The sequence below is a fragment of the Lycium ferocissimum genome, chromosome 8, assembly GCF_029784015.1.
Source record: "Lycium ferocissimum isolate CSIRO_LF1 chromosome 8, AGI_CSIRO_Lferr_CH_V1, whole genome shotgun sequence".
In the NCBI taxonomy this organism is placed as follows: Eukaryota; Viridiplantae; Streptophyta; class Magnoliopsida; order Solanales; family Solanaceae; genus Lycium; species Lycium ferocissimum.
Window position 1 is genome coordinate 33,093,574 of NC_081349.1, and position 21,092 is coordinate 33,114,665.

The 21,092-nt window shown below is 35.8% G+C and overlaps 4 protein-coding genes across 5 annotated transcripts; 3 read left to right on the top strand and 1 right to left on the bottom strand.

Moving 5' to 3' along the window:
• Positions 1–81: 81 nt before the first annotated feature.
• On the bottom strand, positions 82–3,747 carry LOC132066848 (leucine-rich repeat receptor protein kinase EMS1-like). The gene has a single exon (XM_059460046.1). It carries the CDS (start codon positions 3,355–3,357, stop codon positions 271–273), a length of 3,087 nt encoding a protein of 1,028 aa, XP_059316029.1. The 5' UTR covers positions 3,358–3,747; the 3' UTR covers positions 82–270.
• Positions 3,748–10,138: 6,391 nt separating this feature from the next.
• Positions 10,139–11,218, top strand: LOC132068125 (uncharacterized). 2 transcript variants are annotated; one of them, XM_059461612.1, is made up of 3 exons: positions 10,139–10,338; positions 10,483–10,529; positions 10,958–11,218. In XM_059461612.1, exons 1-3 carry the CDS (start codon positions 10,284–10,286, stop codon positions 11,090–11,092), a joined length of 237 nt encoding a protein of 78 aa, XP_059317595.1. In that variant the 5' UTR covers positions 10,139–10,283; the 3' UTR covers positions 11,093–11,218. The 2 variants fall into 2 exon arrangements, with proteins under 2 accessions (XP_059317595.1, XP_059317594.1); XM_059461611.1 differs by having other exon boundaries at positions 10,141–10,369.
• Positions 11,219–11,360: 142 nt separating this feature from the next.
• LOC132068124 (uncharacterized) lies at positions 11,361–15,989 on the top strand. Its single transcript, XM_059461610.1, has 4 exons — positions 11,361–13,009; positions 14,003–14,259; positions 14,788–15,233; positions 15,496–15,989. The coding sequence occupies exons 1-4, from the start codon at positions 12,897–12,899 to the stop codon at positions 15,760–15,762; spliced, it is 1,083 nt and encodes a 360-aa protein (XP_059317593.1). The 5' UTR covers positions 11,361–12,896; the 3' UTR covers positions 15,763–15,989.
• Positions 15,990–16,973: 984 nt separating this feature from the next.
• On the top strand, positions 16,974–21,083 carry LOC132068126 (vacuolar protein sorting-associated protein 60.1-like). Its single transcript, XM_059461613.1, has 7 exons — positions 16,974–17,152; positions 18,469–18,620; positions 18,801–18,894; positions 19,613–19,684; positions 20,169–20,280; positions 20,362–20,516; positions 20,814–21,083. Exons 1-7 carry the CDS (start codon positions 17,084–17,086, stop codon positions 20,865–20,867), a joined length of 708 nt encoding a protein of 235 aa, XP_059317596.1. The 5' UTR covers positions 16,974–17,083; the 3' UTR covers positions 20,868–21,083.
• Positions 21,084–21,092: the final 9 nt, after the last annotated feature.

Sequence of the window (21,092 nt, forward strand, 5' to 3'; positions counted from 1 at the left end):
TTGACCATGCTTAAACTTTAGAGATGAGCCTTTTATGGTAATTGATCTTGTTATTGTATATTTTGCATAGATTGGGGTTGTTCCACTGAGATTGGACACGAGAATCACTAGATAAATATGGTCATTTCAACTGCTTTTGCTTTAACAAAAACCAAAAAAATTAATCAAAGATGGCTGCTCCAGTAGCCAAAACTTAAAATAGTGAAATTGAACTCAAAGACTACAGTCCTTGCCAGTTTTATTCTATTGCAGAAATTTAGTATATACATATCATGGTTTACAATTCACTATTTTTAACACAATTCTGTCTACTGCCCTCCAGTACTTGTTCCTCCAATTGTCACCTATAAAATATAAGAGCAGAAATACTCCAGAAATTCCTGTTACATAGCCAAAGAATACAACTACAACAAAAAGAAAATATTCTTGATCATATCTGTTCTCTGTTATTTCAGTCGTAGACGGTCCGTTGTTACTGCAATTCATCCCATCAGGAACACCACATAAGTATTTGTTCCCGATATATGTTGTTCCATCTTGATACAAAGTGTCAAAATGTGGATTGCTTGGAATACGTCCGCTCAAATTGTTATAAGACAAGTTGAGATACTGAAGAAAATCTAACAGTGTTAATGTCACTGGAATTTCACCTGTTAATTGGTTATAGCTAAGATCCAACGACTCGAGTGAAATCATCTCACCGATAGTCTTTGGGATCGGTCCAAAGAGATTGTTATGTGAGAGATTCAGCATTGGGATTCCACTCAAAAGGCCGATTTTCTCAGGGATTTTACCAGTAAGAGCATTGCTCGAGACGTCGAATCCAGTGTGGTAGGAATACACTGACTCAAGCCAATGTGTTTGTCCTTTGGTGACTATTTCTAGCTGAACACCAGTGAACATCAAGGAGTAAACATAACCTAATAAGATGGTTGCCTCATTTTGTCTTTTCGTCATCATTTTCAAGCCATCAAGGTTCTCAGGAATTGGACCGGACAGATTGTTCCTGGATAGACCAATATATTGTAGATTTTCCAACTTCATTAGCCCTTCCGGGATAGATTCATTGAAAGTGTTTGATGCAAGAACTAGCATACGGAGGCTGTGTAGGTCACCGATGGACTTTGGTATCCGTCCTTCAAATCTATTTCCTGCCAAGTTCAGAATCTCCAAATCTTGAAAGTTTTCGTTCACTCTTGGAAAAGATCCTTCGAACTGATTCCCATTCAGGTCAAGGTAACGAAGGCTTGTAACACGTTCAATCTCTTTTGGAACACTTCCAGTGAGCTTGTTTTGTCCAAGATTAAGGTAAATGAGAGACTTGCAGTTTCCCAAATTACGTCGAATTGTGCCTGACAAGCTGTTATTAGAGAGATCAAGCACCTGGAGAATGTTAGTCACTTGGCAAAATGATTCAGGTATTGGACCATGAATTTGGTTTCCGGATAGTGATATGGACCTGATGCCGGGAACTTCTCCTATACATGTTGGAATTGTGCCTACAAAATTGTTAAGTGACAAATCGATGACATTAACATTCTCGAACTTAGAAGGGATAGGACCTTGAAGGTTGTTTTTGGCTAAATTTATTGTTGTTGGATAAGGAGAAGATTTCAGCTGAATCATTGGAGGTATAGCTCCCTCGAAGTTATTCATAAATAAATTTAGGACAGAGAGGGAAGGAAGATTGAACAACCAGTGTGGTATGGCTCCTGATAAACTGTTGTTAGCTAAATTTAAAACCATGAGGCTCGTTAAATTCGAAAAGAACTCCGGGATTTCTCCTCTCATGTTGCAAGATGTGAATTCCAAAATTGTGGGCTGGAACGTCTGCACAAAGGGTTGATCTTGATCATCGATTTCGATTGACAATCCACTAAGTCCGAAACTAATTTGATCCAATCTTGACTTCTGGAACAAAGACAGTGGGATATCACCATTCAGGTTATTCTCCTGAACATAAAGATGCGAAAGCTTAGGAAGCTGAAGTATGCACAAGGGAAGACGTCCTATTAGCTCGTTCCTATCTAAATTCAGGTACTTCAGGGAGGGCATATGACAAATCGAAATTGGAATATACCCTTGTAAACTATTCTGTAACAGTGATAAGTGTTGAAGGCTTATTAAACTGGACATGTTTACAGGAAGTTGGCCTGTGATATAATTGTCGTTGAGCATCAGGAAACTTAATTTCTTAAGTTTTGTAACTGAAGAAGGTATAGACCCTTGTATCGAGCATCTATCAGCTCGGAAAAAGGTTAATGAAGTTGAGTTGCTTAAAGAAGGAGGAATCACTCCACCTACCCGAGCGAAGCTTATGTCAAGAAAAGTCAACTTTGACCATGGGACTGAAAACATTGAAACAAGATCTATGGTCATATCAGGATTGCTATCAACAGAAAGTTCTTCGAGTTGAGGAAAGTAAGGGATATGACCATCTAGATAATTGGCACTAAAATCAAGAACCGAGAGGGTTGTGAGGTTTGATAGTAGCTCAGGTATTGAGGATGTTAGAACGTTGGACCTCATTTTTAGAGTAGAAAGATTAGTAAGGTTAAGTAATTGCCCTATCGGAATTCTTCCTGAAATTTTGCATTTGGACAATTGAAGTGACATGAGATTCGAAAGACTTGATATTGGTTTAGCCCAATGAAATGATTCGGATGCCTTTGATAGATCAACGCCAGTCAATACTAAATATCTGAGACCTCTGAGTCCTTCTAACCACCTTAGATTTGGACTGGACAATTCACCATATCTGATAAAAGAAATCATTGAGCCAAAATCTAACTCTAGTGGTAATGTCAAGCTAATAGAAATAGAAGACAAATCAGCCACTATATTAGCGCATGAAAGATCAAGAAACCTTAGAGATGTGAGGTTCGAGAATTGAGTGGTGATGGAATCTTGAAACATGGCATTTGACAAATTCAGATAAGTCAATTTTGTTAAGTTTGATATCTCAGTGGGTAACTTTGAGAACATGAAGTTGTTGAAACTCAGGTCGAGATGTTGCATATGGTTAAGAGTGAAGAGCAATGGAGATATGGTACCTTTAAGGACAAAATCGGACGTGTTTTTAGAATATGAAAAGACTTCCTTATTGACATTGATCAAGACTTTATCCGGATTAGGATTCCGGAGATTGACAACTATAACACGACCTGAACTCGAGCATTTGATTCCTTTCCAGTTGCAACAATTTTCGCCCTGCCATGAAGATAATCGATTAGATGGATCAGTCAGCAACGATTTGAAGCTCATTAGAGCCGCTCTTTCTGTTTCATCACAGCCATAAACCATGGAAAAATGGTAAAAAAGAGTAGCAAATACAAGGAGATCTTTCTTTAACTGCATGACTTCAAGATGATGAACAATATCCTAGGTTGTCAAGTGTTAAGATTTTTATAGAAGTTAATTTCTTATCCCTTGAACTAAATTATTCTTAAGTTTCTTTCATGAATGTCTTCATGAAAAAAAAAAAAAAACATTATTTAATGTAGGATTCTACAGTCAATAACTTAATATATAATAATCTATATTCTCCAGAAACTTTGGTTAATGATGATTAAAAAAAAAGGGACAAAGAGTGTTTAATAATGTACCTTGTCTTCATTTCTTTGTTAATGCTAGCAACTTTTCATGTTGTTTAATGAGAAGTTGGTTTGACTTTGACAAAGTCCTCTATCACATCTGTACTACGTTTGAAAAATTGGCATATCATTTTATATGACATCGGTGTCGAAAACTATGTTTGCTTATTTCCACGCCTCTTCTTGTCAGCTAGTTTCTCAGGACGTTTGCTGCACGCGTATGTCGAGTCAATATAAAGTTTTGAATAAATAATTATACATGAAAGAATAAAGTACGAGTTCCCATGAATGATCAATATGGATCGTCAGTTCAATAACTTGTTTGCCAAGGTCTCTTGATAAGCTATGAAGACGAACAATCAAAGTTTAATGTCATTGGTGTTGAAAACTAGGTTTGGTCACTTTCAATGCCTTTTAAAAGTGTGTGCCTTTTGCTTCTTGTTAGTATCGGAAACACAGGTAATGCGGAATTTAGCCAAACAACGTTATAATGACAATAACAGAGACAATAGTAAGTTGATAATAACAGCAAGTAAAGAAAATAAATGAGGCACAAATTTAACTTCTGTTCGGTCATTGTGACTGCGTCCACGTCCATGAGAGGAGTAATTTCACTATATCAATAAGAGTACAATAGAGAGTACAAAATTAGAGTAAATACTCTAATTACCCCAAAAGTATCCCAAAAGAATAACCTCACAAGATCACTCCAAAAGAAGGGTTCACACAAGTGTTTCCCAACACCTCTCTTAATATAATACTCTTACAAAATATACTCAAAGGTATAGAAAAGAAAAGAAAAAGGCGTAAGAGGACTCTTCTTAATTTGTGAAGATGTTGGTGTTTCAAATGAGAGCCGAAGGCTCTTTATATAGGAATGGCTGCCACCATTTGGACCAATCAAATTGCTTGGAGTTACAACTATGAATTTGCAAATTGCATTGGCCAAAACAAGTTACAAGTCTGGCAGAGTTATAACTGGTCACATGACCAACACTTGCCAAACCAAGTTTTATGTTTAAATGTTTCCTTCTTTTTCTTTTCCATTTTAACAAATCTCCACCTTTGGACTAATTTTGATTGATATAGTAAATTTGCTTTATCTTCTCCGCAAAGCCCATAGGGCTAAATCATTCTTCATCAGTACCAATCAAATTCAAGCAAAGCTTGAACTTGCCAACTGGAAGAGACTTCGTGAACATGTCGACAGATTGTCTCTAGCTTGATCTTCAAAACAGAGATCTTTCCTTTAAGAATGGTTTCCGGATGAAGTGATACTTGATATCAATATGCTTCGTCCTCTCATGATACATTCGATCTTTAGTCAAGTGAATGGCACTTTGACTATCACGTAAAATTGTAATACCACCTTGGTGTGTAAGTCGAGTTCGAAGAAAGAGACCATTCAACTATAAGGCTTCTTTGATCTCTCGATCACTTTACCATATATTTTCGTAGTAGATAAAGCTACTACATGTTGTAATGTAGCTTTCCAACGATAACACAACCACCAATGCAAAATACATAGCCTTAATGATCTTCTTTTGTCAAGATCACCTGCATAATCTGAGTCTACAAAACCAACCAAAGTGTTAGTATTTCTCCCAAACTCCAAACATGTATTTGAAGTACCTCGCAACTATCTGAGAATCCATTTCACAGCCTGCCAATGTGCTTTACTAGGGCAAGTCATATATCGGCTTACACATTTACTGCTTGTGAAATGTCTGGATGTGTACACAACATTGCATACATAATACTGCCAACTGCACTAGAATATGGTACCTGTGCCATATCTCTCTCTTCTTCCTCTGACTGCGGTGATTGAGTAGCTGATAACTTAATATGAGCAGCCAGAGGAGTACTCACTGGTTTAGCATCTTTCATGCCAAACCTCTCCAAGACTTTCTCCAAGTACTTCTTTTGGGTCGAGAATAGCTGTTGACTCGCTCGATCTCTTTTGATCTCCATGCCAAGGATTTTCTTAACTGCTCCCAAATCTTTCATTTCAAATTCACTTTTCAGCTGACTTTTCAAATTGTGAATTTCTATCAAATCCTTAGCAGCAATGAGCATGTCATCAACATATAACAATAGGTAAACAAATAAAGCATCATTTAACTTCCGGAAGTACACACAACTATCATACATGCTCCTCGAATAACCATGACCCAACAGAAAGGAATCAAACCTCTTATACCATTGTCTTGGAGACTACTTTAATCCACACAAGGACTTCTTCAAAGAAACAAACATGATCTTTTTTTCCTTCAATCTCAAAACCTACGAGTTGATGCATGTATATTTGTTCCTCAAGTTCGCCATGTAAGAAAGCTGTCTTAACATCAAGTTGTTCTAATTCCAAATCATACATGGAAACTAAGGCAAGCAAGACACGAATGGAGCTATGTTTAACAACAGGTGAGAAAATATCATTAAAATCAACTCCTTGTACCTAACTATTGCCCTTTGTAACTAATCGTGCCTTATACCTTACATCTTCAACCCCTGGAATGCCATCCTTTTTCTTAAAGACCCATTTGCAACCAACAATTCTCTTTTCTGATGGCGGCTTTACAAGAGACCAAGTACCATTCTTGTGGAGAGATTCAACTTCTTCATTCATTGTAATCAGCAACTTGGCTAAATCACCACCGTGGCTTCGAATATTTTGATAGTTCTCCAATTTCTTGAGTTTCTGTCTGTTGAAAAAGCAAATGCAACACAATCTCCATACCTTCACGATTTTTGAATTTGTCTCCTTGGTGTATTATTGGCTATGGAATACTCATTTGGTTCAACTTAGAAGCTCAACTTCGGAGCTTGACTTCGACTCAACTTCGGGAGTTTCATTTGTATTTTGTTCCACGGTTGATGAGCTTGGCGCAAAAGGAATGCCAAGCTCAACCTCGCTTTGGTCATGTATACCACCTTTCTTTATTCTTATTACAAGAACTAGAAGACTCTTTTAAGGATGTAACATAGAGGATTCATCAAAGGTTACATCTCTGCTAATTATAAATTTTGGTAACTTGGGATCAGGATACCAGAGTCTATATCCTTTCACCCCAGATGCATATCCAAGGAAAATACACTTTTTAGCCCTTGGCTCTAATTTTCCTTCATTCACATGCATGTACGTGGGACAACTAATTTTTTTTTTTAAATCTGAATAATTAGAAAGAGTACCTGACCACATTTCCCGCGGAGTCTTAAAGTTCAAAGGTGCAGAAGGAGCACGGTTGACAATATAACAAGGCAGAGATAGATAGCTTAAAAGGCGTTTGTCAACCCAGCATTTGAAATCAAGCAACGAGCTCTTTCCAAAAGAGTTCTGTTCATCCTTTCTGCAACACCATTTTACTAAGGGGTCATCCTCATAGTGCGATGTCGAGCAATTCCTTTATTTTTGCAAAATTTGTTGAAATCATCATTACAAAATTCCAAGCCATTATACGTTCTAAGCCGCTAACTTTTTGTTTTCCGGTTTGCTTCTCAATCAAAACTTTCCATTGTTTGAAAGTTAAGAAAACATCACTTTTATTTTTCAGGAAATAAACCTAAACTTTCCTAGAATAATCATCAATGAAAGTTAGCATATACCTGGCACCACCTTTTGACGGGGTACGAGAAGGACCCCAAAGATCTGCATGAATGTAATCCAAAGTACCTTTTGTTCGATGAATTGCTGGAGATTTGAAGCTGACTCTTTTCTACTTCTCGAACACACAGTGTTCGCAGAAGTCCATGTTTCCGGTACTTTGTCCACATAGGAGACCTCTTTTGCTGAGAATGGAAAGACCTTTCTCACTCATATGCCCCAATCGCATATGCCACAATTTTGTGATGTCGGAATCAGGTTGATTTGATGTGAAAACTGCAGCAGCACTTATAACAGTGGATCCCAATAAAGTATACAATGTGCCAGATCTGCGTGCTTTCATGATCACCAGAGCACCTAGAGAGATTTTTAGAACTCCACCTTTACCTATGTATTTGCACCCAAGAGATTCTAGAGTGCCCAATGAGATGAGATTTTTCTTTAAGTCAGGAACATATCTAACATCGGTGAGAGTTCTCACCACACCATCGTGCATTCTAATTCGGATTGTTCCTCACCACACCATCGTGCATTCTAATTCGGATTGTTCCTTTACCAATAACTTTGCATGGAACATTGTTGCCCATCAAAACAACTCCACCTCCAACAGATTCATAGGTGGTAAACAAATCCCTATTGGGACACATATGATAAGTACAACCCGAATCTAAAATCCACTCATCATTAGATTTAAAGCTATTGTTAGTAGCTAAAAATATTGTTCGGTCTCATCTGTAGCTATACTTGCTTCAAAGAGTGTTAGTATTTTGGTGCTCATTTTTCTTTTCCTTATGCTTTTCTTTGTTTTTCAACTTCTAGCATTCAGAAATAATATGACCTTTCTTATGACAATATTTGCACACAACATTTCTATATCTAGACTTTCACCTTGATTTAGACCTCTCACCACTTGATTATTTCTTATTAGATCTACCTCTTACAAACAAGCCTTCCCCGTGGGGTGTACTACTTTCCCCAGTAATATCTCTATCTATTTGTTCTTTTGATTTCAAGATAGATTTGATTTCTCTGTAAGAGATGTTATCCTTTCCATAAAGCATGGTATCTCTTATATGCTTAAATGACTGGGGTAAGGAAACAAGCAATAACACGGCTTGATCCTCATCTTTAACTTCAAAGATCAATATTGGTCAAATCCATAAAAATGGAATCAAATGCATCAAGATGTGAGAGTATAGAAGTGCACTTAACCATACGAAATGTGTAAAGCTTTTAGCTTGGTAAAGTCTATTTTCCACCGTCCTCTTCATATACGGGGTTTTTAATTCTTCCCACATGCCTTTGGCCGTGGTTCTGTAAAACTTCACGTAAAACCTCATTTGAGAGATTTAAAATGATACCTGATTTTGCATTTTTGTCTATGACGACAAATTCGGGATCCGTCATGCTCTCTGACTTTTTCTCCTTTCCTTCCAGTGCCATATCTAAGCCATCCTAAATTAGGATAGCTTCCATCTTCAATTGCCACATCCCGAAGTTTCCACTTCGGTCAAATTTCTTAACGTAAGTCTTTGTTACAGTCATCTTTGGCTACTGAAATTAGCCCGGTTAGATCCGGCTCTGATACCAATTTGTTAGGATCGGAAACCCAGGTAATGCGGAATTTAGCCAAACAACGTTATAATGACAATAACAGAGACAATTGTAAGTTGATAATAACAGCAAGTAAAGAAAATAAATGAGGCACAAATTTAACGTGGTTCGGTCAGTGTGACCTACGTCCACAAGCGGAGAGGAGTAATTTCACTATATCAATAAGAGTACAATAGAGAGTACAAAATTAGAGTAAATACTCTAATTACCCCCAAAAGTATCCCAAAAGAATAACCTCACAAGATTACTCCAAAAGAAGAGTTCACACAAGTGTTTCCCAACACCTCTCTTAATATAATACTCCTACAAAATATACTCAAAGGTATAGAAAAGAAAAGAAAAGGCTGAAGAGGACTCTTCTTAATTTGTGAAGATGTTGGTGTTTCAAATGAGAGCCGAAGGCTCTTTATATAGGAATGGCTGCCACCATTTGGACCAATCAAATTGCATTGGCCAAAACAAGTTACAAGTCTTGCAGAGTTATAACTGGTCACATGACCAACACTTGCCAAACCAAGTTGTATGTTTACATGTTTCCTTCTTTTTCTTTTCTATTATGGCAAACAAAATGAGTCCATTTTAACACTTCTTGTGATAGGAATGCATTTATTTTTTTAATCCAACAAATGAAAATTGTCTCAATCATCTTTTGACTTTGTTAGTTCTTCTATACACCAATTTTACCCTTATAAGCAAGTGGAGTTCTAAGAGGCTTTTTCTGTTACATATGTACTTTTAAGTAAATACAATGTTGAACAGACAATTGTCAAACTTGATAGATGCTTGTAGATCAAAAGTTTTTCATGTCCTGTAAGTATGATTGTCTTCTATAAAATATAGTTTTGCCTTTTGAATTATTATGCTGTAACATTCTTTCTTTGACCCCCTTTGGAAGTAATGTAGCAAAAATGTGTAACCATCAAAATATACGAGATTTACCTCTTAGGGTGTGGCAAAATGGGTAATGAAGTGGATGAAAATGATGTGAGGCTAGAGCTCAAATAGCAATAGAGCCATAGGTAATTTATACGCAAGTGATTTCTTCCTATCTCCTAAGTTTTAATGGGCAGAGTTACCCAATATCTGTTTGTTGGTGGGAGGTCATATGTCCTCGATGAGATAGTTGAGATCCGCACAAGCTTATCGGGATACCACCATCATTAAAGAAAAATTCTATAAGACTAAGAAAATATGCTAATTACATTTTACGTGGCTATGTAAAATTCCAAAACAAACTCCTGGTTGCCATATTCCAAGATTAATGGTCCCCCAAAGGGTCCACACAATGTAGATATTTTAAAAGAGTTGTTCACACATACAAAAGAGATAAGATTTTATTAGCTTCTATACCAACAGGCAAATTAACTTGTCTTCTCCATGGCCCTAACTGCTGGAAATTGTACTTATTCTCTTACAAGATTTTATGTGAAAGCAGTTGATACCAAAGAAATTAGAGTGACAACAAAAAAAGAGGCATGGCAAGGAAGAAGAGAGTTTCTATTTTCAACAGTACTTATTGCAGCTGTTCAAGTCAATGATTCTCAAACTGAGCTTCTTAAGAGTACTGTGTTTTGGCTTGGATTTCACATTGTTCGGTCACGATTTCATTATTTTCTTCAGTCACAATTTTTATAACAAAAATTGAAAACAATTTTTGTGTTATGCTTCTTATAGGATATCTCAAGAAGACAGAAGAGAACAAGGCCAAGAATGATAAGGAGGTAAAATCATGAGTTTAACTTTTATACACTGATAGTGTGAAAGACATTTTATATTATCATGTAACCGAAAAGATAATTACTATCCATAAAAAGTAGAATTAGTAACCTAGTAATAAGATATTTACTCTCCAATGAACTAGTCTGTACATATTGCAATATTTGGTTGAATAAAAAAATTTAGTTTGACATATGTGGCAGTTCCTTGCTACAACTGGTTATAGTATTAGTATATCATATATAGATCTGTTGACATATTGATAGAGGAATTTCACTACTAAAAAAACTTCCTTCGCAAAAGCTTCCAATGAGCCAATTCTGATGGCCTCCCTCGGAAATTCGCGCGTTCTTAGTAGTGATATTTCCACTCCCATGCCTCTGTTTTGTTCTAACTTTTTTTTTTTTTTTTTACCTTTTCTTCTTTTATTTAGAGATTGGATGGTTACTACAAGCGCAACTACAGGGACTATTTTGGCTTTGTAGAAGGCAGTTTGAAGCAAAAGAAAGAGGGGGAACTCACTGAATCAGAGCAAGGCATTCTTAATTGGCTTGAAAAAAACAAATGAATTTGTCAACTCATATTTACCAAATTGGTTGTGACGACAAATAAACCGATTGATAGAAATTTTTTGATGTAGTTATTGTTTGAATTTGGTTATATATATTGGAAAATGTTGAGCTTTATTTGCCTACCCCCTACCCTTCTCATCCTTCACATTTCCACTATGCTGGTTAGAGAGCTATGTTTCTCGAACTCGTTTATGGGTGTACATATCAGATACAGCTGCGCAGAAGTATCTGATACGAGTACTTCAACTTTGTCCTTTTTGCCAAATTTTGGTGTACTTTGAGGAATTTGCACGAAATTTCTACACCCTCATCACCCGTTGAACATGAGCATGTTAAGATTATGGGCGGAGCTAGGTGGGCGCAAGGGGTTCACCCGAACCTCCTTCGATGAAAAATTATACTGTATACATAAAAGTTAAAATTTGTCAAATGGGTTCTGAAGACATACACACCAAATGGAAGAAATTTTTTGTTGTAGTTATTGTCTAAACTACTTGCAGTCTCATTTGTGTAAACTTCACTGTCAATTGGGGTTTCTGCCTACCTTTTCTCATCCTTCAAATTTCCACTATTCTGGTGAGAGAGACTATGTTGCTCGGACTAGTTTATTGGTATATATCCAATACAATGCAAGTACTCGTTTAGTGTATTTTGAAAATTTTGCATGAAATTTCGACACTCGTTAAACTCGAGTATGTCAAAATAATAAAGGATCAAAGGAGACATCATAATAAAAATACAGTTCCTATATGATGTTTTAAAAATAAAAATAGAAAATTAATCGAACTGCATCAACATCGAACATAAACCGAGATGAGTACTGAGACAGTTTTGAAAAATTTAATTTTATTTATACACAATAGAGTAACTGAGGAAAACATAGTTAAGTGAGAAATATGTGTACAGAAGACGCATATCTTGCATTTATTGAGTTCTTTTGTTTCTTCCGCTCTTTTTTTTTTACCGCTCCCCAGTAGTTGTATAGGGTGCTTACCATCTCAGCAGCCCCTCTTGTCATTGAGTTAGTGTAAACCTAGAGTATGGATGAAGTTTACTAGATTTTACCATGATTTGTGTCTCAGCAAGGTGGTTGGCAAGAACTATTCTTTTATTTATTTATTTTTTATTTGATGTCCAATATCGTTTTGGAGTTCGACTAATCTGTTTTATGTTGAAAAACTCTACTTTTGTGATAAAATGTTGTTCTATTAGAAGCAGTTCTATTCTTAAGACTCGAAAACGAGACCTTTCGTTAGGATAAGAATTATCCTTAAAACACATTGGAAATGATGACTAACATATAAACTTATGTGTGGTATGGAACTATTTCCTAGAAATAAGCAAGACCTGCCATGCAAAAGAACTCAAAAGCAACCCCCTTTCTCTACTCTTCACCATTCACATTTGCTTTTACCTTTGTTATAATTATACCAGCTATTTATTCATCTTCTTCCACTCCTCCACCCCTCTAAAACAAAGCAGCGGTATATCGGCGATAGCCTCGCCGGTGACCAACTTTTCCTTAAAAAAAAAAAAAAAGTTTCCACCAAAAAATTTCAACATTCGTTTACGTTTCCTGGCTCATTTTCTGGAGAAGAAAACAAGCCAGGAAATCGGGTTCGTCAAATTCCTTTTTCCCTTGTAAAAATCACAATTTTTTTTTAATATTTTCTTGTGTTTGTATATATTTAGAGGACATTTTGAACAGGTTTCTCTGTATAAGATTGTATTGGGTATTTGGGAATTGTACTGCTTGATATTCTTGATTTTAAGTTTTATGCTGCATTGTCGAATTGAGCCATGGCGGATACTGGTGGAGAGAAGAAAAGAGTAGTGGTGATTGGAGGTGGAGTTGCTGGCTCTCTTATTGCAAAGAGTCTTCAAGACGAGGCCAATGTTTCTCTCATTGACATGTGAGTCTCTCGTCTTTTATGCCTATGATTTTTATTTTATTTTATTTTAAATAATGGTGGTGTCAAACAGTCAGTTTGCGTTCATACCTCTCTAATGAGAGAATCTTCAACATATGAAGTGTATGGGTTCCTACAACGAGCTCAAGTTAATATAAAATAAAAAATAGATTCATAATCAATTATTATTTATAAATATTTTGCGAATTTGTTAATATATATGTATATAGGGTCGGGGCTAAAGCTACTAGGTTCCCGTGAACCCGTATATTCTACTATAGGTCACCTCTGCTTACCAAAGATAGGTATCGGGTAAGTCTATCTATCAGGACTTGGACAGATAGGAAGAGAACCTTAGACCTTATGGTTCCTTACTTACCTTGTTTGTTTGTTTTTTTCACATTCTATTGTTTCGCCTCACCATTACATTGGGGGATAGGGAAGAGATAGTGGGAATTGAGCCTACACCTACTGCGTGGGAGGCTACTATCGGTACAACTAGACTATAAGCCTGGGTCATTCTATCATTAGTTAAATGGCCGATTAGAGCTAATTTTAGATTGAGGCGTAGTTAATACTTGATTGTATGTTTTATTGGTAAAAATACCCCACATTGGCTGAGAGAATGGGTTCTTGTTTCCTAATATATTTATGGGCAATTGTCACTTCATGGGCAAAATTTTGGATTGCGTTAAGCCCAATGCCCCATTTTTTTAACGTTGTATTAGAGCCAGACCCATCCATATTCTTGATTTACCGTATCTTGGCTCTCATATTATGTTGTTCACGCTCTAAATATCCTCATGCGCATGTCCATAAGAATAGACAATCGCCTCATGAGCTAGCTTTAGGGGTTGAATTAGGTCCAAGGTCGGATAGCTTATTATGTAATCAACTATAGCAATGGAAGCAATTATTGGTCCTTTCTTCAAGATATTACATGGATTTACTGCTTGTGGTGTGCTTTAATTAGCTGAGTGCAAAAAATGTGAACAGGAAGGAGTTTTTTGAGATTCCTTGGGCTGCCTTAAGGTCAATGTGTGATCCTTCATTTGCAAAACGAGCCGTCTTTAGTCACTCTGAATACCTTCCCCATGCAAAAGTCCTTACATCTGCTGCTGTTGACATCACGGATACAGAGGTAGTAACTGCAAAAGGCGACAGAGTCGCGTATGATTTTGCTGTTATTGCTACTGGTCACTCTGACAATAGTGCTTACACGAAAGATGAGAAGTTCACTCAATACCAAACAGGTAAGATCATGGATCCATCGATATACTTATAGATTGCATGATGATTTTTTTACTCTTTAAAAACCTTCGCTAGTGATGGAACGGAATGAGTCTGAATAAAGTGAAATGATTATGGGGGATTTATATAGTCAACCTCAAATAGTTTGTGGTTGGGTTTTAGTTGTTGTATACCTTCCAGGCGACTTTACTAGTGGAATTATGCACTTCCTCCGGTTGAGGTATTCTTACTTCTCATATTAAATGTTAATGTTATTAGAGTTTAGCCTACTTGCATTCTGCTTTTCATTCTTTAAAACTAGCTTGGAAAGCAGTTACTCCCTCCGTCCCAACTTTCCCTATTAGTCAGACCAAAAAAGAATGGTATATAGAATATGTAGTCAATATCCACCTATGTTGACAAAATTTCAACTAGTCAATATTCACCTATATGGGGCAGAACCTTGTAAAAAAAATAAAAATAAAAATCTATTCCTTTTGTAAATCTAAATAAATGTTAGCTTCATTTCTACTCATTTTCTTGGTTTACAGATCATGAAAAGATTAAATCTGCCAGCTCCATATTAATAATCGGGGGAGGACAAACAGGTGTGGAACTTGCTGCTGAAATTGTTGTGGATTATCCCGATAAGAAGTTGACGATTGTGCATCGAGGATCAATGTTGTTGGAATTTATTGGACAAAGCGCCAGCAATAAGGTAGTGAATTGGCTAAAATCACATAAGGTTGAAATCATTCTGGGACAATCTGTCGATGTAAATTCTGCAAAAGATGGTGTTTACAAAACATCTGGTGGACAAACTATAGATGCTGAATGCCATTTTATTTGCATCGGGAAGCCAATTGGTTCAGGGTGGTTAAAAGAAACCATCTTGAAGGGTAGTTTGGACATTCATGGAAGGTTGATGGTTGATGCTAATTTGAAGGTCAAGGGTTGCAATAATGTCTTTGGTATCGGAGATATTACTGATATCCCTGTAAGTCTTCATGACTTTCTCAGTATCGTTTTGGTTTTGAAAACTCATATTCGTGATTATGATATTATTCTAACCAATCGATTATGGTAAGGAAATTGAAACATCTGCATCCAAAAGTGTGGCCTAGTGCAAATACCAACTTGAGTATCCTTGAGAAGCAACTATAAGAAACATGATATAAATGCGAATGATTTGTATTTGTTATATCATGTATACACATTTTGTCACAAGACGTTCTTACTTATTTCTGGTGAAAATGCAGGAACTTAAACTAGGATATTTGGCTCAAAGACACGCATTGGTAGCTGCCAAGAACATAAGACTGTTAATAAAGAACGCGAACGACAACAACTTGAATGTATATAAACCTGCTTTACCGTTGTCGTTAATTGCTCTAGGCAGAAGAGAGGCCGTAGCACAGTTTTACTGTTTATCGTGTATTGGACGCCTTCCAGGGATGATAAAATCAGGAGATTTATTCGTGGGGAGGACTCGGAGGCAACTTGGTCTACTCGCTGAACTTCAATAAACTTGTGATTATCAAGTTTAACATGTATTCTTTAGCTAGTTCCTCTGTATACATAGTTGTTAATAATATTTCATATTCAGTTAGATGGACCTTCTTCTCATCTTTGATTTTCTTCTTTCTGTTTCTTGTACATGATTGTTCTGTTTGTTGTGGCTGTGTGAAAAAAATATTACTTGACGAAATGTTTTGTATCGAGTTACTCAGTTTTAATTTACGTGTCTTACTTTGTTTAAAGTAAAATGTCACTTTCTCTATTTTGTAATTCTTTTATTCTAATGAACTATCTCACACGGCATGTTTAGACCACAAGATTCAACGGATTATGATTTCTTTGACTGATTTTTTTGAATGTGAAAGTTTGAGAGCTAAATTAAAGATGATTTTGGTTGTAAAATAGTTAGTAAAATATCGTATAGTTTATATATTGAAGATTCAGTTTGGTTTTGGGAGATAATTCCAAGTGTAGGGTAACCTAACAAAATTTAAAGATATTTTGGAGCGTGAAGTGCACCCGAATTTACCCTAAATTTCTAAAAACTAGCAAAACCTCCCAACTCGACTAATTTATCCGAATTTGCCATCCTTTTTATTTTCTTCCTCTATACAAATCACATTCGTTAACTCTAATCATTATTATTTTATTTAATATATAAAAACTACATTTGTTAAATTTAATGCTTGTTATTTTTTCAGACTAATCAACTCCCAAGTTTAGAATATTGTGTAATGGGTTGGGTAGTATAGCATCCAACATTTTGGTTGCTAATACAAACGGAGTATTTTCATAAAAGTTAAAAAAAAAATGGCGAAATTTTTAAAAAAGAAAAATAAATGCAATGACCCAAAACTAAAAGTGAACAATGTGAGGAGAAAAAAAGCGAAAATAAAATTTTAGGTGTTTTTTTTAAATAAAGTGGAAAAAGGAATCAATCTCATAGCAAAACGGTCCTAACATTTAAATTGGGACAGAGCGAGCAGTATACTTTTAGTAGGGACCATAAAAAGTTGTTACACTATACTCTTCAAAAAAAATTATCTTAATTTGATTTGATATGAAATTTAAAAAATAAAAAAATATTTTAAAAATATATGGTCTAAAATAAATTTTAGATATTTTAAAATAAATTAATAAAAAAAATAGGACAATCTTTTTGGACGGAGGGAGTAATTAACTTTTTTGTAGACAAAACACAACGGATCATTTGTCAGATAAGTACCAAATTAAACTCACAAAGTAGTACTTAACAATTTAGCAACTTCAATTGAATCAGAAACCCTAAAATTTTGTGACCAACGAAGAAGAAGAGGAAAATTGCTCAAAATGAAGAGAGTTTTTGGGATTAAGAAAGAAACACAACCTGCCCCATCTGTTCAAGATGCTTCCGATAGGGTAATTTTTTAATTTTTTTGGTTCAATAAACCAAATCTGTAGTTTATATACTGCTAATTTATGTAAATATACTGCGATTCTTTTCATTTTGTTACATTGTTTTGTGTGGCTGTTTGGAAGTAAATTTTATAGATTTTTTTTTTTCTGCTAAATTATGTAAAACGCACTGCAATTTCTCTTCGTTTTTGGTGTAGTTTAAATACTGCTAAATTATGCAAATGCACTGCAATTTCTCTTCGTTTTTTTGGCTTTTTGTTTCCATTTGTTTTTATTGTGTTGAATATAAATACAGATCTGTAGTTTGGATACTGCTAAATTATGCAAATGCACTGCAATTTCTCTTTGTTTTTTTGTTTTAATTGTTTTGTTTGGCTGTTTCGAACAGGTAAGATTTTCAACAAACCAAATTTGTAGTTTAAATACTGCTGCAAACACACTGCAATTTGCCTCTTCTTTTTTTTTTTTTTTTTGTTTTGTGTAATTGTTTTGTGTAATTGATTCGGGTAAACTTGACATAATTAGCTGGCTTTGACGTGCAAGTATGCACCTCCAAAATTTATGTCAACTAAGTTGAACACTAAACATGAATTTGTGTTTACTTGTTCAATTTTATACAAGTTGAGGTGCCTTCAATTTTATACAAGTTGCATTTGAGAATTTGGAGGGTATATCTTGCGGGGTGAAGGCCAAGTTTGAGGGCCTGTTTATGTTGCTGGTAAACTTTTAATGTTTTCTATTAAATATGCACAAGCACTGCAATTTCTCTTCGGTTTTGGTTTTTTGTTTCGTTGTTTTTTCTGGGTGTTTCGAACTGCTAAAATATGCACTAGCACTGCAATTTCTCTTCGTTTTTATCATTTGTTTTTTTGGATCTTTCGAACTGGTAGAGTTTCTATTTTCCTGTAGTTTCCTATGAATTGAACTCTTTTTGTCCTTAAAAAGAATGGTGAGTTTGGAGGATGTTTAATAGTTAATACTACCAGTTTAGTACACCAGATCCCATCAGAATTGTGAAGTTAAATTTGATTGATTGATAGTAGTAGTAGGATGGGTGTCATACACCAATAAAGTTTGTGGTAAGTACTCCTCCATACTTAACCAGAGGTCTCGGGTTCAAGCCCGGGAAATGGAGTCAACTTTGGTAGGAAGCACATATATGTATGTATCTATTTCAAAGAAAAATTGCTAGATTCTACATATAATATTAGTCCAAAACAAATTGAGGCTAATCCTTATACCCTTTAGATATGCAAACGAAAAGATGGTTGTTTGCATGAATAATCTCTGATCCTTTTAATTGCTTTATAATTATCCAGATCAATAAAAGAGGTGAGTCAGTGGAAGAGAAAATCAATAAGCTTGATGTTGAACTTACAAGGTACAAGGAACAGCTGAAGAAGACTCGACCTGGTCCAGCTCAGGAAGCTGTAAAGGCTCGAGCAATGAGGGTTTTGAAGCAAAAGAGAATGTGAGTTATATCATCTATGTTATTTTCACTTTCTTGTTTGAGGTAGAAATTTCATTTTCACACATTACTTGGGTATATTTCTCTATCTTCTTTTGCTTGTTTTATAATCTTAGCTTCTTAGATCAAGTATTGACATATAGTTCTCACTAATGCCTAAGCTATTCGTTGAATAATCGACAGGTATGAGAATCAGCGGGACATGCTCTACAATCAGACATTCAACTTAGATCAAGTCTCTTTTGCTTCTGAGGGAATCAAAGATGCTCAGCAAACAGTATGTTAAATGTTAAATAGAATTCGTGCTCTTTCATGAGTAACCTTTTTCACAATAACAAAATGTTGTCTTATTTCTGTGAAACCATTCATCAACTGCTTGAATGGGTAATTCTTATCTGCAACACCGCTGGAGCTGAACCACTGTCGGTTTTGACATTCCACAGAACCACAAGTCCATAAACTTTTCACGCTTGAAGCTCATTTAAGACGTTCTTTTTAAGAATATATCAGGAAGCATTATTTTATTTTAACAGTGCATGCTCCTTGAAATAAAATGTCTTTACTCTGAACTTTTGACTGAATTCTATTTTCTGAAGGAGAAAAATAGATCTTAAACTATTTACTGGCAATCAATCAGCACTGTTTTTAATATTGAGCTTAGGAGTATCTGTGCTTAACAGACTTTTTTTTGGCTATATCAAATTCATGGTGAAGTGTGTCTTTTTCTTGGTAGCGCCCGATTGGGCACAGCTCAAGGCTTGTCAAGCGAAGCTTATTCTGTAACCTGATGGGAACCTGCTGCCTACCTCCCTAGAGGTAGGAGGACAACCCAATTGTCATGAGGAAGGGATTTCTTTTTGTGTGTCCCAAAGTTTCTTATTCTCTGATTGGTTCCATTTTAGTTTAAATGTCTGTGTTTGAAGGCACAATTGAGCAATTCAGTTCATTTGTTTAGAGTGGAATTTGCCATTATTAACTTGGTTGTGTTCTTTCAGATGGCAGCTATGAAATCAGCAAACAAAGAATTAAAAGGAATGATGAAAACTGTGAACATTCAGGATGTAGATGTATGTATTCTTTTACGGTTTTATGTTTTCATTTAAGGGTGTGTGGTAATGGAGGAAATTTTCTCATGTTTGGTTGGTTAAAATTTTTGGGAAAAGTTCTCTAGGAATCCTTAAAAATGAGGAAAAGGACTTCCCTAATGAAAGTAACAAGTTTCCACATTGATTGGCTCCTCTCCACTCTCCAACATATCCCAGCCCATCCCCAGCCTCCATAGCCCCCATCTGCACTACAACCAAACCCCCTACACCCCACCTCATCCCCCATAGTGTTTGTCTAGATTATATACAAATGCTTTTGGGATAATAGTTTCTACTTACTTACCAAACACAAGAACATAAGTAAGAAATCACTTGTTTTTCAGAAAAACATTTTCCTTCATACCAAACACACCCTAAGTATCCTTAAGTTTCATCTTTTCCTTCGTCAGTTATATCTATGGTAATAAAGTTTATCCATATTGTGATACTCTTATTCTTAATATAGAACCTACAAGATGAAATGACAGACCTGATGGATGTAAGCAATGAAATTCAAGAGACTCTTGGTAGAAGCTACGGTGTGCCTGATGACGTTGATGAAGAAGAGCTCATGGGTGGTAAGATTTGTTAGTGTTTGTACATTTGAATATCCTAGCGAAAACATGTTTGATGTGCATTAATCTTACTTCCATTATCAGAGCTTGATGCTCTGGAAGCGGACATGGAGTTTGAAGGTGAAGGTGTCCCTTCATACCTACAACCTGATAAAGAACCAGATCTGGATTCAGAGCTTAACCTGCCATCAGCACCAATGGGGCATGCACCAACGCCAGGTGGTCGAAATAACACACAGGTATATGGGCCCACCCTTCTACCTTTCTTCACTTAAATACCAGGCGTAGTTTGCATGGTGTAGGGCTCAAACCTATGACAGAGGTCACAAAGTCCCTCAACCTTTGTCACTCAATCTTTACATCATATATCTTAAGCATCATATGCTAAATCTTTTGGAATAGAAGAGGGGTTATTATCTACTTCCGCAAGTATGACATCTCAATCTGCAAAGTCTTTATTTGGTGGTTTTGTAATACTATCTTGTTCGTCTTTCTTCATCTAACGTTGACACCTTTTATTGACTTGTGATGCACAGGCTGAAGATGGACTAGGATTACCTGCTGTCCCTCGCGCATCACTTCGTGGTTAGGAAAGTTTTGGGGTGTAAACATTGTGTGCAGAGTTTTGGTTTCTTAAACCTTGTTTCTAATTACTTCTTCCAGAGAAGGTTGATTTGTAATAATGATGAATAGATTTTTTTTAATTAATGATTGTATGCTCATTATAGAATCCTATAATCCTGTATCAATGAGGAAAAGAAATCATAATGCCAAAAGCTGCTAAAAAAAACTATCTTTATGGTTCACTCTTGCAA

Coding starts and splice junctions, on each gene's coding strand:
- LOC132066848 (XM_059460046.1), bottom strand. CDS start 3,357: ATGCAGTTAAAGAAAGATCTCCTTGTATTTGCTACTCTTTTTTACCAT.
- LOC132068125 (XM_059461611.1), top strand. CDS start 10,186: ATGGCCCTAACTGCTGGAAATTGTACTTATTCTCTTACAAGATTTTAT. Junction 10,370..10,482: donor TCAAACTGAGCTTCTTAAGA/GTACTGTGTTTT, acceptor TGCTTCTTATAG/GATATCTCAAGAAGACAGAA. Junction 10,530..10,957: donor AGGCCAAGAATGATAAGGAG/GTAAAATCATGA, acceptor TCTTTTATTTAG/AGATTGGATGGTTACTACAA.
- LOC132068124 (XM_059461610.1), top strand. CDS start 12,897: ATGGCGGATACTGGTGGAGAGAAGAAAAGAGTAGTGGTGATTGGAGGT. Junction 13,010..14,002: donor AATGTTTCTCTCATTGACAT/GTGAGTCTCTCG, acceptor AAATGTGAACAG/GAAGGAGTTTTTTGAGATTC. Junction 14,260..14,787: donor GTTCACTCAATACCAAACAG/GTAAGATCATGG, acceptor CTTGGTTTACAG/ATCATGAAAAGATTAAATCT.
- LOC132068126 (XM_059461613.1), top strand. CDS start 17,084: ATGAAGAGAGTTTTTGGGATTAAGAAAGAAACACAACCTGCCCCATCT. Junction 17,153..18,468: donor TTCAAGATGCTTCCGATAGG/GTAATTTTTTAA, acceptor ATAATTATCCAG/ATCAATAAAAGAGGTGAGTC. Junction 19,685..20,168: donor TGAACATTCAGGATGTAGAT/GTATGTATTCTT, acceptor TTCTTAATATAG/AACCTACAAGATGAAATGAC.